The following is a 24,452-nucleotide window of genomic DNA, read 5'->3' as shown; positions in this document are numbered from 1 at the left end:
CGCCGCCGCTTCCGGGGCCGCCGGGGCCGCCGGGGCCGCGGTCACCACGGCGACGGCGGCGGCGGCGGCGGCAGCATGGCGGGGGCGGCCGTGCTGCCCGTGGCCGTGTTCGGCTGCCGGCCGCGGGTGGCCGGCGGTGTCTGCTTCTTGGAGGAGCGGGTGGTGCTGCACGCCGCGGGGGCGGGCTGCCTGCGGCTGCACCTCGAGCACAAGTGGCACAACTTCATCTCAGGTGGCACCGACCCCGGTCCCAACCCTGATCCCGGCCCCGATCGCGGCCCGCCCTGACCGCTCTGCTCCCCGCAGGCACGGAGAAGAGCCGGGGCGTTCAGGCGCTGGCCGTCAGCACCAGCCGGCGGTTCCTGGCGCTGTCGGAGGCGGCGGGGGAGCAGCCGGTGCTGGCGGTCTATGAGCTGGCGGCGGAACGGGCGCGGCGGCGGAGGGTGCTGGCCGCCGCCGAGCTGCCGGCGCGGCAGGTGGTGTCCCTCGCCTTCTCCCCCGACAGCCAGTTCCTGGCGGCCGCCACGGCCCCCCCCGAGGGACACCTCACCTTCTGGCTGTGGGAGAAGCAGCAGCTGGCGGCGTCCGTCCGCGTCCCGGCCGCGGGCGATGGCCCCTGCCAGGTAACGGCTCCACCTCCGCCTGCTTCCAAAACTTCCAAACCCGGGCTGTGCCGGCGTCTCGGCGGCTCATTATGAACACTCCCGTTCACAGTTGACTGGTTCTTCGGGAGCATACTTCACTTTTCAAAAAGGTGCATAAAAGGATCAAACTTTAGTTCAACAAGTAGCAGGTGCGAGGTTGGACATACGTTCATCCTTCAGGACACGTGCACAGTGCATTTTCCCGTTGCCACATGGCTTTTATCCAGGGCAAAAGGAGGAGAGGGCTCCACACTGTAGATTTCATGGTTTTTCTGACCTCTCTTGCCATCTGCTGTTGGCCACCCTCAGCAACAGGACACTAGGCTAAATAAAGTTTTGCATTGACCCATAATGGACATTCTCACATTTGTATCTGTTGTATCACATGAGATTCTCTTATATCACATGAGATCTATGTTACGGGGCCAGTACAACAGGCCAGTGAGTGTGCAATGTGCCCCTCATATCCCTGCAAAAGCATACACTAAATATGTTGGCTGTGCTCCGTAGTTGCAACACACTTCTTGGAAGTTCTCAGTGCACCTTTTCCTTCCTGCAGTTTTCTGTGTGTCTTCTGGTCCCGCTTTTCAGGAAGCTTGCTACTGGAAAAACTTGCTAATAGTAGTAAAGAGGTATTTTGGCCTTCCTTTTGTAATTTAATTTTGATAGACACACTTTTGAAAGGTTAAAAACTGCAATATGTAGTTGTGATGGTTAATTCTTGGTCTCTTTGGTATTCCTGTGTGTTTCTATGAACCACCTTCCTTTGTTTGTTTTCCTGTATCTGGTATAGAAAGTCTTCAGAACAGGTATAATACTTGCATATTTTTGAACATAGTTGAAAACTATGTTCAAGTTGAAAACTTCGTCTCTTTTTTGTTCCGTAGGTGAGCTTTAATCCTCAAGACAATACCCAGGTTTGTATCACTGGAAATGGCTTTTTTAAACTTTTCAAGTATAGTGAAGGATATTTAAAGCAGATGAATTTACAAAGGGGAGAGCCAGAAAACTACTTGTGCCATGCCTGGCTGTCCGAGGAGGAAGTTATATGTGGCACTGATAAAGGCAAACTTAGCTTGTTTGAAACTGGACAGCTGCACTGGGAAATGAGTTTGGAGTACAGAAAACCACCCAAGGAACTAAAAGAAGATACAACAACAAAAGAATATGAGAGGTAAATCTGTTAAATATTATTAGTAACACTTCCATGCTTTTGCCTGCAGATGAGTTACTTCCTTCTTGTCCAGTTTATGATGTTGACTGCTGCCTAGCCTTTTTTGATTTGTGCTTCTTTATTTTTAAGTCTTTATGTATTTCCTAATTGCATTTCTGGTGTTTCTAGTGGCCTGGCCTTTGAAGATAATGGTTTACAACAGCATTCTCTGCCTCAAATATCTGCAGTTGCAGCATATTCCAAAGGGTTTGCATGTTCACCTAGCCCAGGAGTTGTTCTTCTGTTTGAGAAGAACGAGGAAAAGGAGGGCTATGAGGAGAGTCAAGAAGTCTGGGTAAGGAGGAAACAAGCTTTTCTAAGCAATTATTCAGCGGAGCCTTGTTTAGAGAACTGTGAGTGCTTCTGATTCAGTTATTAATAATAGCACATTGCTAAATTGCATTGTAAGCATTAGCTAACTGTCCTGGTGATGTCGAAAGGAGTTGCCAAAGGTCACACTGAAAGTCAGTGATTGATGACCTTTTGCAAGGTAGTTATGTATGTTCCCTTCCCACATGTAAAATGTGCTTTGGGGCTGCTAAACTTCAGGAAACCTTCAAGAAACTTTTATTTGTGGAGGCTTTTGAGACTAAGAAGTAGCTTACATCAGTTTTGAAGAACTAGGCTGCTTGGTTTTTTTCCAAGAAGAAGCTCTTCTCCCCTCAGGTATTTATTACAGCTGTCATGAGACTGGTGCACTCTTACTCTTAAATAATCCTTCTAACTGTTCTATAGCAAACTGTATGCATTGATTTACTGCAATCCCTGGATAAGAACATTAATGAGCTGGTCAAGACTTCATATTCTGGTTCTAAACGGTCAGATCTTCCCTATGCATGGGACCCTCTAATAAGACTTATCTACCTTAATGATACATTACAAAGAGCTGTTTTTCTGAAATCACAATTTTTAGGCATTCATGACATGACATTCACTCATTCTGACACTTGTTAGTTTTTGTCTTGATATTTTTCTACTACCATTTTAATTCTTGTTTAGTGCAGTACTTCAGATTACTGCTGAAATGTCCTCTGATGTTCTCTGATATAACATTTCATCCGTAATGTTATAGATACTGTTAGGTTGTCCTCTTGTCCTCTATTTCCTGCCTTGTAGTAGTTATGTGCTATTAAATATCCAAGCTGTCTTGCTGATATTATGTATGTGTTTATTAGAGGAGCATTACAAGGAAAGTTTGTGTGTGTGCATGCCTACTACCAAAACATGGAAACCTGGCACAACCCACAGGATGCCTTTCTTGTGCAGCTTCCTCAGGACCTGTTCAGCACTGAGCCAAAAAAGTCAGGCAGACAGGACATTACATGTATATGCTTCAGCCCCTCTGAGGAAACGATGGTCGTTAGCACAAATAAAAATCAGCTCTACATGTTTACCATGTTCTCCACCAAACTTATAAGGGTAAGTGCAGTTCACATTCACAGCTTTCATGCCCAGTATTGTAACGACGGAGGCTACTCAGTGTTGTTTTCTATGATGCATGCTCATAAAATCCTTCAAATGAACCCTTAAAGCTCAAGATATGAAGAAGTGCTGGGTGTGCATCTCTGAGAGTGGTATTTCTGTAGCCCCTTGCTCAAGCATCCCCCCATGTGAATACCTGATGCTATTCAGCAGAATGATAGAGGACACTTAAGACCATTTAAGGGTGCCTGTCAGTGCTGAAAACCACTTCACTGAGGCTTGAACTGAGATATCCTCAATGTAACTCTAGTGCTTTGTGCTCCACTGTAATATGCAGAAACTTTAATGCAATGGTAAAGCTGGAACAGCCATGGGAATCTCATTTGACTGTAAAATGATAGTTGTTGAAGTCTTAGCTAGAAGTGAAACCTCTTTGTGAAATACACACACAATAAAAAACCTTCCCTACTCTGTAGGAGTTAAATAATACAAAGACAAGTGAAAAATGTATTATCATGAAATAGACTTACATGGAATTGAGCACCTAACCTGTGTACAGGCATATGGAAAGATCTTCACAGGAAGAGGGCTTGTAGCTAGGGGTCCTGTTTCCACATGCAGCCTAAAATTTTATTGGTGCTTCACTTCCAGCATGTGGTAGCTAGACATCCTGGTGAAGTTTTCTATCACTCAGCGCTTGACTTTTTTTAAATATCTGCATGACCAGAAGGTGTTAACTGAATTCTTGCAGGTTTATTTATTTATCTAACTTGCCTTTTTTTACATACATACAATATGCTCTCACTGCTCTGCCCTGCACCACTTTTCCTGATGATTAATTATAAACTTAAAACTAACACAGTTAGGTTTTTAACATTGTTATGTTCAGACCAGTGCAGTGAAAGGATTAAGTGGTTCCCTCAAATCTATTCTACAACTGTACGCAAAGACCCATGATAGATTATTTTTATCTGACTTACTGCCTGCAATGAAATATTTGTGATTTCCTTATGTTCTCATTCCTTCTCAGGAGAAGACATCTTATTTTGCATATATGAATTTCCCATTGCATTCTAATTCAATCACTGGTCTGGACATGTGTACTTGGAAACCCATTCTTGCTACGTGTTCCCTGGATAGATCTGTTCGCATCTGGAATTACAAGACGAAGTAACGAGTTGTTTGGATTTGTTATTACCTCTCACTTTTTTGTATATTGTGTTTAGCAGGCAACAGCAGCAATTTCATATGAATGAGAGTGTTGTTCTGGTAAAATTCTTGTGTGGTGTGGGATGTAAATGGTATTACTGACATGATTTGGGGAGTGTGAATATGCAGTGCCTTTAGAACAGGTGCCAAAAGAATACAAACCTTTTTATATTAAGCTATTTTTGTGTCAGACTTCTTGTGTTTTGGAAAAAACTCTTCAGGAAAGTTCCATTCAGCTTTGTCTTATGATACTGTTGCCCCATCTCCTTCTTCTTAGCCATAGTTCTTAAGAAAAATTACTCCAGCTGTTGAGGTTCCCTGGAGAGAAAAACAAATCTCAAGAGATGTTTGTGTAGGATTGCAATCAGCAATTCATTTGCCTTCTTCATTGTATTCCAGTACACAAGGATTTGCTCTTGCACCTTCCACACTTCTCTGTGAATCAGAAGGTCAAATTTACTTTTGTTTCCTGTAACATCTGTGTGATGATTACTTAACTGAATAACAACACACTTCCTTAAGGACAAGGCAGAGTCAGACTGTAGCTGCAGATACCCTTGCTGGGCCAGATAATGTCCTGTCAGGTGTGCAATCGGGAGTTTGTCCTATTCCATACTGCTCAATGGTTTTCTCTTTCAGCACTTTGGAGCTGTGTAAGGAGTATCAGGAGGAAGCATACACAGTATCACTTCATCCCACTGGCCTTTTCTGTTTGGTTGGGTTTTCTGACAAACTACGATTCATAAGTCTGCTGTACGAGGACATGCGTATTTTCAAGGAGTTTGCTGTGAAAAAATGTAGAGAGGTAAGGAGTGGTACAAAAATGAAATTGGGCAGTTATGGGGAGCAGAGTGGTGAAGAACGTGACAGAAAACAGAAACTTCTCCAATATATCCTCGTAGGATATAGGATATCCTATATCAAAGCATCGAGAAATGGATTCTGACTATTGGAGAACGGGCCCAGAGGCTTATGTGTAACTGTGGACTTGGGAAGCAGCAGAAGGGATAATTTGCTCAGAAATACTCAAAAACTGAATTTTACAGGGCAAAGCATTGATTAAGAAAACTGTAAGTGGCTAATTATGTCATGGAGTTTTCTTTTCATGTAACAATTTGATATTAAAGGATGTAATTGAAATTCAATGCAGGAATGTTTTTATCCATTCCATCTACAGTAATGGGTGGTTATGTTCTTTTTGTAGTGCTCATTCAGTAATGGAGGCCATCTTTTTGCTGCAGTTAACGGAAATGTGATTCAAATTTATTCCAGCATCACCTTTGAGAATGTTACTAATCTGAAAGGACATACTGGGAAGGTTAGTAAACAAATCTTATACAGTACAACTTATTAACATATTAACTAGTTGATAATATGCACTTTGAATAGGTAAAGTACAATTTTGGATCTTGAAATTGCCCCAAAAAGTAACAACAGAAATAGAAAACCCCATTTTCTTTGGTCAGAAGGCAAAGTGTTCATGCACTAGATACATCTGAAAAGTCTGTCCTTAAACTGGAGGTGAAGGATTGGCAGCTGGCTGAACAAAATAAAATATCCCAGTAATAAATTACAAAAATAAAATCTACTCAGTATTGCAATGAACTTTTTCCTGACAGTGTGTTCATAAAGTAGTTCTTACTGTTGTTTTTTTTATGCTAAAATAGAATTGGTTGAGAAACATCTAGAGGTTTTGCAGTAAGACTTTGAAGTATGATTCTGAAGTTGTCACAGATTTACCAGTACAGTGACTCCATGCTGTATATCTATAACCTACACATCAAGCTCCTTGGTGTGTTTTGCTTTTGCAGGTTCATGCAATTAAATGGAGTGCAGATGACACTAAATTTGTCTCCTGTGACACACATGGTGCTGTGTATGAGTGGAACTTGTTGACAGGTAAAAAGGAGTCAGAATGTGTGCTCAAGACCTGCATCTACAGCAGCATTTCCCTGACTTATGATGCCAAAATTATCTTTGCTGTTGGATCTGACCAAACTCTCAAAGAGATTTCAGAGTCTTCGGTGAGCTAACAAGCACTCTGGATTTTGTTAAATTCTCTGGGGAGGGTACTGGTGCTTTGGTTTCTTAGCATCCATTTGGTAAATAGGAATCGGTCTGGTTCTGAGAGCTATGATATTTACTGACAGTTTTGTGTTCTTATGTCCTTTACAATGAAACCTGAGATTTTGTTGTAGTTTTATATTTTTGTAATTTTACTTGGATTTACCTAGAAATTTTCTAATCCAGTTAACAAACTAAATAGGCAATATTGTATCAACTGTTCTGCTGAAATACAAGTGTATCACATCTACCACTGTATCTACAAGCCTTTTTCTTTCAGAAAAGTAGTAAATTGTATGTAATAACCATTACATCTTTCAGATCACACCAGCTTGGCTTGAAATTTTAATACTGCATATCTATAATAAATACAGAAGTTTTATATCTAAATATTTCTTTTAAATCTATTTTTTTTTTAATGTATAAAGCTTGATACTAATTACTGTTCAGGCTATACTTCTATAGGCATATAGATTCTTTTAACTGCATCATTTGCTGCAGGCAGAGGTATAACAATTACTCATGCAATGCATAATCAAATACTTAATGTAATGTGAGGGTTTTGTGTGGTGGTTTGTATTGTTGGTTTATTTTTTAGATCCAGCAAGAAGTGCCTGCTTATGATGTTGTTTATACGACTGTCGCTGTCTCTCGTTCCGGGAGCATGATATTTGTTGGTACATCCCTGGGGACAATTCGAGCTATGAAGTACCCATTAACTCTGAAGAAGGGTTTCAATGAGTACCAGGCCCATGCAGGTGCTGTTACAAAGGTAGCACAGAGTTCTTTCTTTTCCCTGTGGTACCAGCCGCACACAGCTCCTTTAGGACTGATTCTCCTTCCCAATTCATAGCATAATACATTAAAATTAAGGCTGAGTCTGCACATGGAGAATGAATATTGCAGTATTCATAGTAGTCCTGTCTCTAGATATGTCAGGGAATAAGCTGTTGGCTAAAAATTGGCTTGCACCAGGTTACAAAACATGGCATATTGGATGAAGAGCTTTGATACAGCTCCTTGTGGAAAGAGGAAGGTAATTTTGTCATAGAATTGTTTAGGTTGGAAAAGAGCTTTTAGATCATCAAATCCAACAGTTCACCCAGCACTGCCAAGTCCGCACTAAACCATGTTCCCAAGCACCACATCTACACGTCTCTTAAATACCTCCAGGGATGGTGACTCCACCACTTTCACTTGTAGATGGGCATCACATTTGCCCATTCCCAGACAGCTGAGACTTCCCTAGTGAGCCAGTACTGCTGCCAAATGACTGAAAGGGCTTGGTGAGCACTTCTGCCAGCTCCCTCAGTGTGCTTTGGTAGGTCCCCATGCTCCAGGAAGCCACATGTTCTGTGTTTTTAAAACTGGTCATAATTTTGGCGTTTTAAGTATCACTGTCAAGTACAGCACCTTGACTTATCCTTGCACAGTCCAACATTAGAATACGAACTTCAGTTACTGTAACTCCACTTTCACCTCATTTGCAAGCTGCATCATCTCCCAGGTACTCTATGCCAGATCAGGCAGCCACAGGAGGTCTGGAGGAGGTGACAGCAGTTATTACTAGATAGTTCTTGGTGAGCCTAATTGTAGTTTCAAAAGAAAAAATTTAGCCACCTGTTGCTCATGCAACTTCTCAAAGAAAAACTCTGGAGACCTTTGGAATTGTAATATAAATTGCCTGTCTGAGGTGTAATTGTCTAGAAGGTCTTTTCCGTTTCAGGTTTTTAAAAATCTCTGGCTTTGAGACCAGAAGCAGATCCAGTGTCTACACATATTCTTTCCCTTCCCTTTGTTGTTTCAACCAGGGTGGAACAGAAGTAGAGGATATAATCAAAATGTTGGTAGTGGGGCTATGTTACTATTTCAGCTGTTGACTTTCTGTGGTAGAAATGAAGGGAGTATGTGGGTGGGGAGAAAAATGTGGTGTAAAATAAAACCGTGTCTCCATTCTTCGATGTCTCGTCTATTATTTTGTTGTCTCTTCCTTCTAAGATGACAATAACAAATGATGACCAATTTCTACTGACTGCTTCAGAGGATGGCTGTATATTTATCTGGAAAGTGCATGATAAAGAAGGTGGGGGACTGAAAGGGGAACAGGAACTTCAGTATGCTGAGGAAGTGTTGATCATGAGATCAGATATAGACGAGAAGGTAGGAGGAGCAACTTGCAAACATCAGCCATAGGATTTCTGTGAACTGCATTTGCATGATGCTTGTTACCAGCCAGTCCTATATGGCTTGCATGGCTTTGGTCAAAGAGGTTACAGCAAGTTGCTGCAGCAGCTTGTCAATATGCAAGCAGCATTATACAAACAGGGAGTGTGGAGAAAGGTTTAGACTTTCCTCTAATACTTTCCCCAGTCTCTTGAAAGCACTTTTAATGGAGTAGAGAAGTAAGAAGATGCATTTTTATAAACTGTCTTGTAAGATAGCAAAGGAACCTTACTTCTGGAACTTCTTGGTCTGTCTGAAGATTCTCTGTAAAGGCTGTTGTTCATAAATACATGCACGTAAATAAAACATCCTTAACAAGCTGTTGCCGATGGCAAATATTCTCTCTCTTAAAACTGTTTTCTCGTCCATGTCCTAACAGACTCAGGCAATACTAGACCTGCAGATTTGTGTGAAAGATCTGCAGACAGAAAGTGATTACGAGCTACGTCTCAAGGACATGTACTGTGAAGGAAAAATAAAAGCATTGGAAGAGAATTTCGCTCAGGAAGTAGACTCCCTTAAAACCAAACACCAGGTATGATTCATATTGCAGAACCAAATACTAAGATATCTTTCACTGAAGAGTTGAACTCAAGCTTGCATTACATATATAGAAATGCCATACAGCATCTGAAGTTATTCCTTTCCAGTAAAGATGTTCTTGATATTTGTAAAGCATGGAAGTACCTTTGAGTCAAGTATCTTATAGGTACAAGGGGATGCAAGAATTGTCCTAGGTGGCCTGTAAGTATCTTCACATAAAAACAGCACAGTAAATACTGCCTGAGACTGAGGATCAGTAATAGAAATGGGACTGTGCCTTAAAAGCTCCTTTGTGTATAAGGTTGCCTTAATGCTGCCTTCTTCATGTCCTGTCTGCTTAGAACTTTTTAAGAACATCTGCTGAGGTTTCTTGTATATTTTTTGAAAATAAAAATATATTTTGAAAATAAAATATATTCCCTGGATGTCTTCTGTTTGTGTGCTTATTGACTTCTTTGTGGTTGTGAAGCAGGACTCCCCTGAAAAGCAAAGGCTGTGATAATTCTTCCCAGCATCTTATTTGTCTGTGTCTGATAATGCTATTCTGTCCATCTGTCTGGAGCACACACTGGATTTCTGACCTGTAATTTGTTATACTTCTGGACTTCTTTTAGATGTAGAAGGCAAGGGATCCAGTAGTAATTTCTCTGTCAGTAAAACAACTTTAAGTAAGAGATTATATACACATGATTCAATCCTATCAACCTCATGTTCTTTTTGAGCTTTTGGGTGAATATTGTCCTGTTCTGGTGATTTTTTAGTGCTTATTTTGTTGAGTTGTGCATAGTCCCTTCAAGCAGTATTTCTGTTTGACTCCACATAAAAGAGTTCAGTATGAAAGCTTGCCAAGTTACTTATTAGTTGTAATATTTTACAGGCTTGTAATTTTGAAGTGCTCTTTTTATGCCTTTCTTGTCTTTTGGCCCTACAGTTGCTCTAGCCGGTTTTTGATAGTTATTTTTTGAGGAGGTTTAATTATTCATTTTAATGTTTTCTTCAAGTATTTTTTCAGACTCTTTGGCTTGTCTCACCGTGGTTTTTTCATCTGAATAACCTGAGTTTCAACCTTTCTATTTTTCCTCTCTTTTGTAGAACCTAACCTTGTACAAGAAAGCCATTTCAATTCTTGTGGATCCCTCTACCTCTGTTTTATCTCTGCTGGTTTTTTTTCTGAGGTTTTCAGGTCTTCTGATAAGTAGTGCTTAGCTATAAAGTTATAATAATCTCAGCTACACTGAAAATTCTTTAGACTTGTTGATTATTGCAAGCAAGTGCCTTTGAAGGTGAATAAAAGTTCTGTAGGCAGGCAAATGGTACTTCCTGTCCAAGTATCAGTACATGTTAGGATTAAACTGAATGACAGCTTTAGACTTGGGGCTAACCTTTCTGGTTGTATCCATCAGACAAATGGAATATTTCTGCTTATGCAAGACCCACGCAGTTGTTACAAGAAGAAAGTGAAAATATTTTAACTATGTTACAATTCCTAGCTTCTCTGGAAAATTTCTCAGCTGTTTTCTTGCTCCAGTTCTTTGTGCTTTTGTAGAAGGTTAAGTAATTTGTAGTGGCAGTCTGACATTCCAAGCAAATGGCATTCAAAATTCACTCATGCTCAGCTTTATGTCATACTATGCAAATGTCAGCATTTTAGGACCTCAAGGTTGCTTCAAGTGAGACAGGGAGCAGCTTGAACTTTAATATCTGGACAATAATTTATGGAACCACAAATTCTCCTCAAGCAGACATACATAAAGGAGTGGAGGCTTTTGTCACTCACAAACTTTTCTTGTTAGATTAGGATCAGTACCCTGTATTATATGAACTTTGTTTGCTGCTTTTCCTTAGTTTTCATTACCTTAACTTGTCAAATCAAACTAATATCTGGGAAAACTTGTTTTAGTGACATACGGCATCTCAGTTTTGGTGAGAGATTTCACACATATTTCTGTTGTGTATGTATTCCTCACCAGGGGCAAGCACACAAACATTTTGGACATTACTTTGCCTAGTTTCAAATTAAAATATATTTTTCTTTTTTTTTTTTCCCCCAGATTTTACAGGAAGAGAAAGAAAAACAGGAGCTACAACACCAGGTTCAACTGTCTGAGCTGATGGATCAACAGGCTAGGGAGGTGCAACGGCTAGGTTAGACTTTAACAAGTGTTTGTAACTAGAAACAGGGGAAATGCTTTATTGATAGCAAATGATGTGACAGGGAGGCATTACTAGAGTAAAGGTATAAAGAAAAACGAATGTATGTCATGTAGGTATTTGGTGCAGACCAAATGGTTGTCTAAACTGCACCACACACGTGTGATGATGAGAACATGCACATGGGCCCTGTATCTTAGAGGTTTGGTTCTTGAGATTAGTAATTTCTTCATTTTGTTAATAGCTCACTGTGCAGGAACAGTGCAGTCATTCAGTTCAGCAAGGAGGTGCACACAGCCTGGAGAAAACCTGTATTACAAATTCCGGATTTGTAATCAAGATAAAAATACTGCAAATTAGTACCAAAGAGCAAGTCCCCCCCATAAATGAGTCCACTGCCAACTCATACTTTGTAGCAGTTGAGCTTATACAGCTCTGCCATGGTTGTCATCCCAAGGAAATGCCTAAATCAGTTGTCAATTATGTATGGCTACAGAGTCTAAAGCCCCTGTATATCTGATGAAGAAAGTGATGAAATACTTCTACTTGTAATTTATTGCAACCAGCTGCCAAAAAGACAGTAAAGAATAAGACAGCCGCAGAAGGATAGGATTCATCCCTCTTTTCTATTAGTTTTATCCATTCCATGTTTCCTGTTAACAGAATCTGACAGTAGTCAGAAACTCTTCATGGAAAATGAGAAATACCAGGAGCTGCAGGTGAAATCCCAGAAGATGGAGGAGGAATACGAGAAACAATTGCACAATTTGGAGGAAAGCAAAAGCAAGGCTGTGGCAGAGTTAAAAGAACATTATGAGAAAAAACTTAAAGATAAAGCTGTTCTGCTGGAAGAGGTAGGAGGCTTGATTTGTCGTTTGATTTGTTGACCAAGTTTATCTTCAACTGTGATAAAATATTCCCTAGGACAGGAGAGGCTGGCATCTTCCATGCAAACCCTAATCTGCTTGTAACCATGGGAAAATATTTTGACAGGTAGAATAGTAAAAAGGAAGACCCAGCTGAGTCACCAACTTTTCAGGGTTTCATACCTTGAGTAACTTGCTAAGATTAATATCCTTGGGCTTTATCAACTTCATCTCCATTTCTCCTACATCCCAGAATTCCTGTTTATTAATGTGACTTAGATGATACATTTACTGTAATTCAAGAAAGAAAGATTCAATCATGTTGTTCTAGTGAAGAGATAACATTTTGAAAATGGTGAATTACATTCCTGAGCCCTTGAGGTTCTTACCTGCATAATTCGGGGAACAAAGATAAATGTCCTGAATACTTCAAAAATTCCTGTGGTCAAAGACTTGGCTTGACAAATGCCAGCCAGATAACTGATACTTACATATTTAGAGTCAGTAAATCCTATCACCATTACTGTTTGCAGCCCTGTGTTGCAATACCAATTTGAAGAGAATGTAAGAAGAGAGGCATACAGAGACTGAGGCAAACCCAGGTGTTTATTGGTCCTAATGCATCAGAAACAGCAATTTTAAAAGATCCTAAGTGATACTGGTTTGTTCTGTAGCCAGAACAAGTTTGCTGATGTTACTATCTGGGCCAGATTCCTAACTTGAAGCATTCAAGTCTTAAGAATTATATATTAAAAAAAAAATTTAAAAAAGGAGAACTTTTAATGTGTATGTTATCAGTTTCTAAAGTTACTTTAATCCACTAAGAAGTTATCTTAGATGATATTGCTGCAATTGAATATTCCACTAAATATAGATTCTCCAAGAAGAAACACAGTTACAAATAACCTTTTATTTCTCTCCTTTATTGGTCTCTTACTATTGCCTTCTCTAAGTTTTGTTTTCCTTAACTCCAGGCAAAGAAGAATATGAAGAAGCAGATTCAAGCACAAGAAGAAATGGAGAAACAAATTTATGAAGATGCAGACAAAGAAATCTTGGAAATCAAAGACAAGTATGAGAGAGAGCTCTTGGAAGAAAAGGAGTCCAACATACAACTGAAAGGAGAAATAGGAGTCTTGAATAAAAGGGTATCTTTTATTCTGTGCTAGTATCAGACCTGCACAAGAAGACCTGTAACTGAGGATTGAATGTGATTAATGGCATGTCAATTTATTCCATTAATCTAGTCTGTAAATATGTGGCATTTCATATGAGAACAGTAGCCCATTCTTAGATTAGTTTGAGTGTTTAGAATATTTGGACAGAAGAAGAAGCTGTCTGCTGATTGTATTGATGATATGATTAGAGATAGATGATAAAGGAGGTGTGTTTTTATTAGTACACTTTGTCTTATCTACATAGTTTTAAACTATAAATAATACTGTTCATCCTATGACAGGAAAGAAACAAACCTTTTGATTTTTCTAAGATCTAATGCTTTGCTTTATTAGTAAAATCCTTATACTGCTTCATTTGATGCAATAATCCCCATGTTTTGTTTGCATAATCATTTTTTATTGGCTTTACTAGGATTTTTAAGGAGGCATAAAATCTTTTACCTCTTTTACTGTCTGGGTATTACATTTGCCTAAGGATGTTAGAGGGACATTTTTTCTTTTTCATTTTCTTCAGTGTTTATCTGGAGACAGGGAGGTTCTCTTCATACCCTCTGCTATCATGGTACTGTCTTTAGCTTCTTTGTCTTTTAGACCTCAGGAATTTCTTCCTGTGTCCTTACAGTTTGTCCAGCACCATTCATTGGTTCCAAGTTTCTTGGCTTCACAGATCTTAGTACTAAGGCAGGGATTTTGAGGGTACCCAAGAGCTATGAACTGGGCACCCTTCCAGTCTTCTGTCTTTAGAGATGTATGGCAAATGTTCACCTTATAAGAATTTTCCATGGATTGAGTGTTATTTGCAGGTGATGCTCAGATATAATATCCATACCCTTCTTGCTTCTGGATGCAATTTCCTTGCTTCCTTGTAGTGCAGTAGGTATTCTTGTCAAAATATACAGAAAAAGCAAAAATGGACATTCAACCCCCTTTTGAGTTACAGGCATTTAACTGATGTGATGCTCCTTCATCATATCTTAGTTTGATATCCTTTGTCCCACACCACAAGGTATCCCACAGAATAGGATGGCCAGGCTGTGCACAGCTTTTGGAGACTGTGAAGTTCTTACTTGTTTGCCTCTCTAGTTGAACAGCCTACAGAAAGAGCTCAAGGACCGAAACAGGGATATTGAGGAAATGAGACTGGAACAGCAGAAGCTGCAAGACATCATTAAATCACTGGAGAAGGAAATCACGGCACTAAAGACAGAGGTTAAAGAGAGAACAGACACTATCCTAGAGAAGGTGAGAAACTGGACAATTTGATGAGGTCAAAATCACCTCCCTTAATGAAATAGAGATATTTATTTTAATAGTATTTGTTGTGGCAGTATCACGTGACTGGAAACTCAGTTTCAGCTTAAGGAATTTGTGATCTCCAGTTTGGGATTTCGGTATTTAATTGGCATTCTAAGCTTTTCTTGGAGAGCTCAAGTTCAGGATGTTGACTTTCTCATCCCCTGTTCTGGGATCTGTAGATGGTTCAGCATTATTTCCTCCCTCCCATCTAATCTGTAGATTTGCAGCTGAAGTTCAGTCTTCCACAAGATCTGTGACTGCTGGTTTTGCCTTTTCCATGTTTGTGCCTTGTCCTAGAGATCTGTTTGAGAGTGCTGGGTCTGATTTGGATCTCTGTACCCATTTCTTCCAGGAGAAGCATATATATGATCTAAAAATGAAAAATCAGGAACTGCAAAATTTCAAGTTTGTGCTGAGTTACAGAATAGAGGAGTTTAAGAAGCAAATAGAGTCACGTGAAAATCATATTGAGACAATGAAGAAACAGATCGATGAGGTGAGTAACGCTCTCATTTGGCCTCTGCTACTAAGCCCATTGTCTGAATACGAAGATGACCCAACAAGTCGATGAAAGATTCCACCCTGTTTGTTCCTTGACTTCATTCAAAGATACACAGTACTGATTCAATATCCTTGCAGCTAATAAAAATATCTGCACACAATAGCTATTTCATTTTCTATCACGTGCTACCAGTAATCAACATAGTTCCTGTATGTAATTCTAGATTTTGCTTAAAAATAGATCTTATCCTTATGTGGTTGCCCTCCATGTGCCCTGAAGCATTTGCAAGATACTGCTTTTATTGATCTGGTGGAAGAGAGTAAATTTCTTCTCTCAGAAATGTTGCAGATTTATGCAAACATAACTCTGCTTAGGGGTTAGGTACATAGACAAATTATATTAATCAGTTGATACATGGGAAATTTGAATGTATTCATACTTAGCATGCAGAAAATTCATTGAGGGAACTTATTTATGATAGAAACTTGCTATGATCTCTGCACAGATGTATCCTTAGCTCAGCCAAACTAGGACTATGGTGACATAGTCTTTTAAATAAAATTCAAACTAATGAACAATTTGTATGTACTCCAGACTAGCAAGATGAAATCCCTGTTGTCTTTTCTGGTCACCATCTTGTGCCATAAGTAAATGCAGTAGTACCCTTCTTGGTTTTTGTTCTACATATGTACCCATAGTTTTCAATCCATTTGTTTCTTTTCAGTATCAGGTTCTAGTTATTGTTGCCCTTACTCTTTCCAGTATTTACTGTTCATTTCCATCTCATCCATTTTTATTCAGATGGAACAGTAGAGCTCCAGTTCAGCTCAAGGAAATGAAGGGGCATCACATAATTTAAATCACTGTGACTCAACAGGGATTTGCACATTCATTCATGTGGTTTCTGTATATTCTGACAGAGGGCAGTGTTGTTACAAAACTGACGTTTCTCATATTGTCATTCAACCTGAAGGGGGACCTATTCCCTCAAGTCTGTATTTCCAGTTTCTGGTTTTCCTGTTATGTGTTATTTTTTCACGTCTCCTTTTAGCCCTGATTTCCTCCTCCTGCTTCCTTTCAGATGGAGGATGAGCTGGAACAATTCTGCAAGGAGAGCACAGAGCTGAAGATGAACATCACACAACTGCAACAGAAACAGAAAGCAACTGCTCGTGAGGTGCACAGAGAGATGGAGAAGGTATGGGGTACCCCCATCATGCAGGTCCCACAGAATGACATTGGTGGAGACAGAACACTGGTGAAGCATTCATCTGAGCAAACAGTTACTTCAAGGGTGCTGTGTCCAAGGACCAAGAGAGCCTCTGGTCAGTGGGGACAAAGAAAGAAAACTCCCAAGCCTGCAACCATCTTAGATCATTCATATTTAAAAAAAAAAAAAAAAAAATCCAGTTATTTATGTGTCAACACACATTGTCCTGAGTTTAACAGAACAGTGAGGCAAATGCTGAACTACTTGTTCCTGCCCAAGCCTAAAATCTGGGGACGCTTGGCCTAAACAGGAGCAGCATGTAAGATACCACCTAGGCATTAGTTGGATGATATAAAGGATGGTCTCATTAATGGAGGAGTCAAGGACCCCTTGTTTGACAACATATCAGACATGAGGGAGGAAAAGGGAGTGCAGGTGAAGGTGGAGGAGCTTAGCAGGCAGCGCATGAGTGAGGAAGTAGGTAGAGAGGCCTGGCAGAAACCAAGAGAGAATGAGAAGGCAATCTTGATGTGAAATCAGCAAGCTGTGCATGTGTCTGATATGTTTTGTCCCTTGCCTTCTCTTCTTAACTGTTAGTGTGTTGTTTCTAAATAAGAAGGTAGGACAGCATTTGGACAATGCTCTCAGGCACATGATGTGGCTCCTGGGAATGTCCTGTGTAGGGCTGAGTTGGACTCAATGATCCTGGTGGGTCTCTTCCAACTCAGCATACTCTATGATTCTGTGTTTGGGAAAGGACAGTGGGTGATAGCATAACGAGCCACTGGTTTTCAGATGTCATCTCTGGATGCTGGCACTGATATTACCTAGTGCAAGTATCTTGGCTTATTATTACTGCTAAAATCTATTCAACATAGATTCAACTGCTACTGCTATTCAACATGTAGTGCTCACATCCCCAGTGAGTTTTTAATTAATTTTTTTTAATGAAATGGAAGGAAGTATATGAGAGTTTACACCAGTTCCACTAGACTTTCTAGAAAATTGCACATGATGGAGTGTTCTGATGAACCAAGTAAGAATGTGACTACATCATTCTTGCAGAAGCAAAATATGGAAACCCTCATCAAACGATTTAAGTCAGATCTTCATAATTGTGTGAGCTTCATTGATGATTCCAAAAAAATGAAAGATCGTATCCGTGAACTCTACACCAAGTACGTGCATCAATCAGACCTGGTGAGTCAGGACCTTTGCCTTCTCCTTGTCCATGCTTTGTCTGGTGGTGTAATTACTGAGGCAACATGCTGTGCCCTCTCAGGTGGAGGTTCAAGCAGTAGATGCAGATTTGCAGCAGCAGTACGAGAAACAGCAAGAGTATCACGAGAGGAATTTGGCAGTTTTAAGGAAGAGGGTGATGAAGGATAAGGAAATGCAGCACACTGCTTACATGCGCATCTTGCAGGTAAAAAGCCTTTCCTTGTGGTATGGAGGGGGAACAAAGGAAGTGGCTGCACAAAAGAGACTTTAGTAACCTTGCTGTTATGGTTTCTTAGGACTTTGAAATAGTTTTGGTTGGCTTTCGTTTCAGACATTCCTACATTTTTCAAGTGCCTCCATTAAATTTTCTGAACAAAAAGAGCAAGATCTCTGAAGTCAGAAATCGCTGCTGTTTTGTGGATACTTTTCTTTATCTCCCACTCCCTAAGAGGAGATAGGGAACTTCCGTTGCATGGATGTTTTTAAGGAAATTACTGTACTTATTTTTTATTTCAAACAGTATTTGTAGTTGCCATCATAGTCAATTTGCCCTTGTTTGGGTGTCAAGCTGTATCTGCTATGTGGTAATATTCAGGAATTAATTTTGGAGGGAAAAAAAAAATTGTCCACATAGTCCCATGCCTATTGGTCTGAATTCAGAAGAACTTTTTGCTTTTCACATACAAATTTTTCAAGGAAGTTCAGAAATACATGGGGGATATGTCTATTTGGACTAAGATCTCTTGTTCAGAATCCTTGTAATCTCATGACTGCTGGGGTCAAAGATCCAATTTGTTTTCATCTGAAGTGGGAGGACCTAGAGCCCCACAGCAGACATCCTAGGAGGACAGCTTTTCTAGTCTCTTCTTACTATGATCTCCTCCTGCTCAGTCAGCATTTCCTTTTCCCCTCACTAGCCCTTTCTCCATTGTTACTTTATTATGCTTCCTCAGGATCATTAAATCTCAGTCCCCTCCTAAGTCATCTCTTGTTTGCTATTTAGTCATAATTTGCTTCTTCAGGGCTAGACAGCAGCAATCTTCTTCCCTGCCCCATTTTAATTTTTTTACTCTTTCTGTGAGTTAGCTGTTTCCTTTAGCACAAAAGGAGATAGCTTCAGAAAATAACCTGAAGATTTTCCTTGCTGGAATAGGGTGACAGATGGTGTTCATAATGATAATACTTGATGTCTTGGATCAGTAAGCCTAACATGAAATGATGATTAAAACCAAATTAATAAAACATCTGGAAGATGAAGATATCAAAGATTCTAACCAGCCTGGTTTCTTCAAAGAAAAAGCAGTTCTCTGAAGTCCAATAGATTAATGAGATTTTTACAGCCAGCAGGAATTATCATGGTCTTCCAGTCTTTCACAGGGGGCTTTTAAGACTGGACAAAGTTCTGTCAGGATTTGCTTTGAAAAAGCAAATGACATCTTGACAGTCTTCTAGCTCTGTATTTTTATTATTCCTCAGTTGTGCTTACATTTTCAGAGCTATTCCTTCCTCTCTGGGAGATTATTCATAGGTACACTCCACTAGTGACTGCTGCAACAGATGATTAGAACTGTCAAGATAATTTTAATTATTTTTACCAGTTGACAAGTCGCCTGTAATTCAACTATTAGTTTTTCCTCCAGCATTCTGTATTGGTAATGGCTTCTTTGGATACATAAAACCAGAGACACTGAATAACCTTGAAGTAGTGCTGCTTAAACTGAAGCCCATATAGGATGAAGTTTCTATATGTCCTACCTGTCTCTGACAGTCAGCACTGTAGTGACTTCCTAGGCTGTAGATGGCATCCATGTCATGTGCCATTGTACCTGATGGCCTCATCATCCATGCATTTGATCAGTCCTTTTTCTGAAACAATTAGTTCTTTGCCACAACATCCCATGACAATGAGTTTTCCCATGAACATTTAATTTAATCCATTCTGTGACATTGCATTGCAGTGCAAGCATTCTGTCAGAATGCAAATATTGAATTAAAGGCTAATCTGTCTGGAGAGAAGGCCTCTTCAGAAAAATATTATCAGTGTCAACCAACAGCCTTTTAGCACCAAGCAAACCAAACAAGACATTTCTACATAGCCCAGATTGCCTCATACAAGATACTCTGTATTATATTTTCTGATAGACCAAAAGCAAGATCTTCATTTGATAGCAGCAGGCAATCACTTGGACTGAACCTATGAAGGTGCTCATGACTAAAGTACACCTAAATGGAAATGCTGTGCCCTATCCCTGAAAGCTGGTCAAAAGAAAATTACCTTGACTGATTACTGGAAGTTACCTTCTTCATGTGTTCTTTCAGGATCAAGCTCTGGAATAAATGCATAGAGTCAAATGTCATCTGTATTTAAAGGCTTGAATTAAACAAGTCAGACTCAACAAAATATTACAGTTCCAGAGCTGCCTGAGCACACCAACTCCTGCTGCATTTATAGTCCAGCATAACCACTGCAAGAGCGACTCTTCCTGCCCAACAAGTTCAGATCTTAATGAATCTGCCACTCTTCCTCCAGTCAGTGATTTTCAGCTGAGGAGGAAGTAAAGCACAGCTGCTGTACTTGCCTTAGTGTGAAGTATTGATAATCTTGCCACACACGTGCCCTGAGCTATTGCTGCCAACCTGAACTCCTTGAGTGCAGCCACATACAGAGAGGTGCAGTGAGCTTTGTACTTTGCTATTGACCAGTCTGCAGTTGTGTGGTGCCAATACTTTTACAAGCATACTTGAAGGAACTGAGTCATATGCTTTTGCACAATCTTTTATGGCAACATAATTATCTCTGTCAGCCAAAATTATCATTAAAACAAAAGTAAAAACAAGATTTGAAGACACCTTTTTCATGGAAATATTTCATTAATCCTTGTTCTTATCTCCTGTTGTTTTAGTGGGTTCCCTACTGCTTGAGACAGGTATTATGTGAGGTACCCTAAGCATGCCTTTTTGCCATCTTTTTAAAATATTGCTACATATGATGAAGTTTCAGGGGTTGGAATGGTGCTGTGTTCCAAAAGTTCTAAAAAAACCACCACGGGTAGCTGAAATAGCTATTCTTAGTTCAACTATGATGGCAGATGTTTAACATTTGCCTTAGTTATTGATGTGGTAAGGTATTCACTGTCTTGTAAGCGGTAAATACGCAATTCCACTTCATTCCCTTGAATACAGAAAAAAAATATTTAGTTAAAGGTGCTCCTGTTTCTGAATCATGAGCAGCAGTTTTATCATCCTTCACTAGTATTAGCCCATACTGGTTTTGCTGAAGTCTTTGAACCTGTTGCAACAATGGGTAAATTACATTTACTGGCACTTTCACAGCTCTTCAGCAAGATGCTTCACGGTAGGCTACTAAAAACTTAGAGGATTGAACTTTTATGGGCTGAAAACCGGCTGAAAAAAGAACAAAAGATGAATACATTGCTAACTTTTCCTTATAACAGCATGTTAGCAGTAGGTATCTCAAATCTCCAAATGCTTTATATATTTCTCAATTTGGAAGGAGTGTGGAAAAGTGATGTCTGTCAGAACTAATGAGGAGGGCCTTGAATAATTGCAAGGAGATAAAGATCATTTGAGTGAACAAATACATAGTGACAAATGAAACACAAAATAATGCACACTGGAGGGAGAGATGGGAATTCTTCGCATTAATTCTGAATTAATTGGATCAATTTAGGAAGGCCCTGAGCTTCCCTTTGGACTTGGCAAGGAAGATGATACCTTGGAGTGCAGCTGAAGTCAGAAAAGCAAAACAAATAATAGTTTTTTGAGCTAACGTGGTTTGAATACTGTCATGTTCTGTGTCACATCTACTGTGGTCTCACCTGAAATGTTGTGTACTCTACTGACTGCCCAGCACCTTCTGCTTGTGATATTGATTCTATACTGTCCGGTGTCTTTCTCAAAGATATGAAGATACATGTTGCTCAGCCAGATAGTACCTGTGCTTTTCCTTACAGAGCATGTTGTTTTTGCAGGAAAATGTGAGTCTGATTAAGGAAATCAATGACTTGCGGCAAGAACTAAGGGTGGCCCATGCCCAAGTGCACGACCTCCGGTCAGCACTGAAATTAAACAAGGACAAAAAGGCAATTGAAGACACAGGTGAATAGTTCTTGTATATTTTCCATATTGTCAGTACTCATTGCAGAAGCCCTTTTTGTCCTTGGTGAGCAATTCTATTACTGTCTGTGTTTCATTCTAGCTTGTCTGCCTGGTGGTACCTGTTATATTCTAACGTTAACTGTAGAAGCTGCTAATTCCTGCAGATTCTTACTGTTTAGATCTACTCCTTCAGCCCTGAAAGATGCCTTCCCTTGTTCATGCCAAAGAACTGTATGAGCTGGACCTTTGTTACAGTGCTAAGTCCTCTCTATTTTATATTCTAGCTCCCTCCAGTGAACTTCTGTCCAGCCCAGCTGTCCTAAGGTTGAATCCAGAGATGGAAAGTGAAAAAATCATAGAAATGCAGCAGCTAGAAATTCAATATCTGCGAGACCAAATCCAGGAGAAGGGACAAGTCGTGAACTGTCCAGCTTCAGTCTCTCTTGGTCAGAAATCTTCCTGAACTGAATCTGGAAAGACACCACAAGACAGAGCAACACTGATGTGGTTCAAGGATGCCTTATTATATCCTCCTGGCAAGATCAGAAATGCAACAGCATAGATTAGACTTACATGGTCCTACACTCTTCCACTAGAAGCATTTGTGCAGCAATCAGTGTTCTGAACACTTCTTCTACTTTCCTGAAATCTGCCCTTTTCATGACTTGGGAGCCAAGAGAAAAAAAAAAAATTGTGTTAGTGTAAAACTAATCTTTGTGCCTTCATGCTAGGTACTCATCTTTCTCTTGAAAACTAATGTGTCCTAATTCAGAAGAGCTGGTCAAACTGTAAGCCTTTTCTGCTAGAATTCTAGTTTGGTGTAATTGTGCTGCAAAATTCAACATCAGCCTTTTATTTTCCAGTATTAAATTGTCCATGTCCATGCAAAGGACTGCTGCTCTTAAGACAGATGTCATTGTTATTCCAAGCAGGTATCCAGTCACAGATTAACAACCCTTGTGAGGGCAACCTTTGACTCAAGTACCCCCGGGCTAGAACCCTTGCTCATGCATCTGCCTCCTGTCTAGAGATGTGTTGCCTCATCTGCTACAATAATTTCAGCAGGACAAAAAAAGTCAGCCCAGTTTCAGGCTCCCAAAATCTGGAATGAAGTTGAAATCTTATGTCATAACTCCTATAACTTTGATTAATTGATTTTTGTTTGTCTTTTTTCCAACATCCACAATCCCTTTAGTTCAGTTTTTCAGTGAAATTCTCCTAATAAGACACTCTGCAAAGTACTCATACACAGAAAAAGGCAGGGAGTCATTTCTTTAATATTGAGGGGGGGAAATCCCCTATATTTTTCATCTTTTGTTGTCAGTGCATGGCACGCTGTCCCACTGAGGAGTATTTCACATGTATCAGAAGTTTAAGCTACTGGTTGAGCATGGAATGATATGGTACTGTAACAGCCAGTACATCGCTGGTTCATTTCCTATCCTGAATTGTGGAAAAGTGATGAGTGCTTTTATATAGTTCTAATAATACTATACAGAAGAAGGTGGTGCCAGGGCTGGGTAACATGTAAGCTGCATTGCCATCAGGAATACTAGACTCATTTCCAGGGTAATACCATGGCAAAATAGATGGTTCCGTGAGCTCCAATGACTTTGGAGATTTCAGCTGAGTGCTTTGTCCCTGAATGTGGAATTAAGTTTCTTTAGTCTATTTTTTTTTTTTCCATTTTGCATCTTTAAACTGTATGGAGCATAGGTTTCACAGGAGCAAAAGGAAGAAGTTAATAGTTTGTTAATGGGCTAGCTTAACACCCTTTCTTCCTCCTCCCCTCCCCATATAATCATCTTGATACTTCCTGTACAGAAAGAGGATGTAATTAATGTAATTAGTAAATATTTTAGAAACTAGTTCCCTCTAAAATTTTCAGGACACACCCATTTTAATTTGCTAGGCTCTGGTGTGGTATAATTTTCCCCTCTCTCTGTCAGGACAAATTGAGTGCTAGAATCATACAACACACTGCTTTAATAGTTGTGGTTTAGAGAACTGCAATCAACCTCTCTGAAAAAGAAGAATCTTTTCCTAATATGCATATACAGGTAGAAAATTATTTCTAAATGGTGACTGGTAAGCTTAAAAATATGCCCCTATGTCACTCTTGTTAGAAAAATTTTAAAGGCAATACAAAGCCTGTCAGATGAAGCCCAGATAGCTTCAGCTGCCAGACTAGGCTGAAGAGGATTTTGAACTTGATCTTAGTGGCTAATGGGCAGCTAAAACAGTGCTCGTACAGGGGAGCATTAAACATCAGGCACAGCAGAGTGTTACAACTAAAGTTCATCAGACCTGCTCGAAGCAAAATAGATGTACAAGCCGCTCCTATACTGAGAAAATCAGACCAAGGTCAAACTTCCATGCATATACTCTATAAATGTTTTATAGTTAAGTTGTAACTGGATTATGGTTTGTGTGCTAATGGTCTTCTAAATTCTCTCAGGGTGCAAAAACATTTTCCCCTTTCATTCTCTCTTGATTTGCATTGTTATGTTTCTCCTTTTGGTACCTCCCTAAAGGAGCTGGTAAGCATCTCATGCTCTTATAAATCTACAGCCCACTATTTAAAATGAGTG

The 24,452-nt window shown here is 39.8% G+C and overlaps 1 protein-coding gene across 3 annotated transcripts; it reads left to right on the top strand.

Moving 5' to 3' along the window:
• Positions 1–70: 70 nt before the first annotated feature.
• CFAP57 (cilia and flagella associated protein 57) lies at positions 71–22,766 on the top strand. 3 transcript variants are annotated; one of them, XM_039556046.1, is made up of 22 exons: positions 71–232; positions 307–623; positions 1,532–1,818; positions 1,987–2,152; positions 3,124–3,276; positions 4,310–4,449; positions 5,128–5,293; positions 5,693–5,806; positions 6,300–6,512; positions 7,151–7,324; positions 8,551–8,712; positions 9,155–9,310; positions 11,370–11,463; positions 12,133–12,323; positions 13,310–13,483; positions 14,597–14,755; positions 15,162–15,305; positions 16,393–16,509; positions 17,587–17,721; positions 17,804–17,947; positions 21,735–21,861; positions 22,146–22,766. In XM_039556046.1, the coding sequence occupies exons 1-22, from the start codon at positions 76–78 to the stop codon at positions 22,322–22,324; spliced, it is 3,669 nt and encodes a 1,222-aa protein (XP_039411980.1). In that variant the 5' UTR covers positions 71–75; the 3' UTR covers positions 22,325–22,766. The 3 variants fall into 3 exon arrangements, with proteins under 3 accessions (XP_039411980.1, XP_039411981.1, XP_039411982.1); XM_039556047.1 differs by lacking the exon at positions 17,804–17,947; XM_039556048.1 differs by lacking the exons at positions 21,735–21,861; positions 22,146–22,766 and having other exon boundaries at positions 17,587–17,699; positions 17,804–17,917.
• The last annotated feature ends 1,686 nt before the right edge of the window (positions 22,767–24,452 follow it).

This window comes from Corvus cornix, chromosome 8 (assembly GCF_000738735.6).
Source record: "Corvus cornix cornix isolate S_Up_H32 chromosome 8, ASM73873v5, whole genome shotgun sequence".
Taxonomy (NCBI): domain Eukaryota; kingdom Metazoa; phylum Chordata; class Aves; order Passeriformes; family Corvidae; genus Corvus; species Corvus cornix.
Note: the sequence above shows the minus strand (reverse complement) of the source record. Positions and strands in the feature narration are given on the sequence as shown.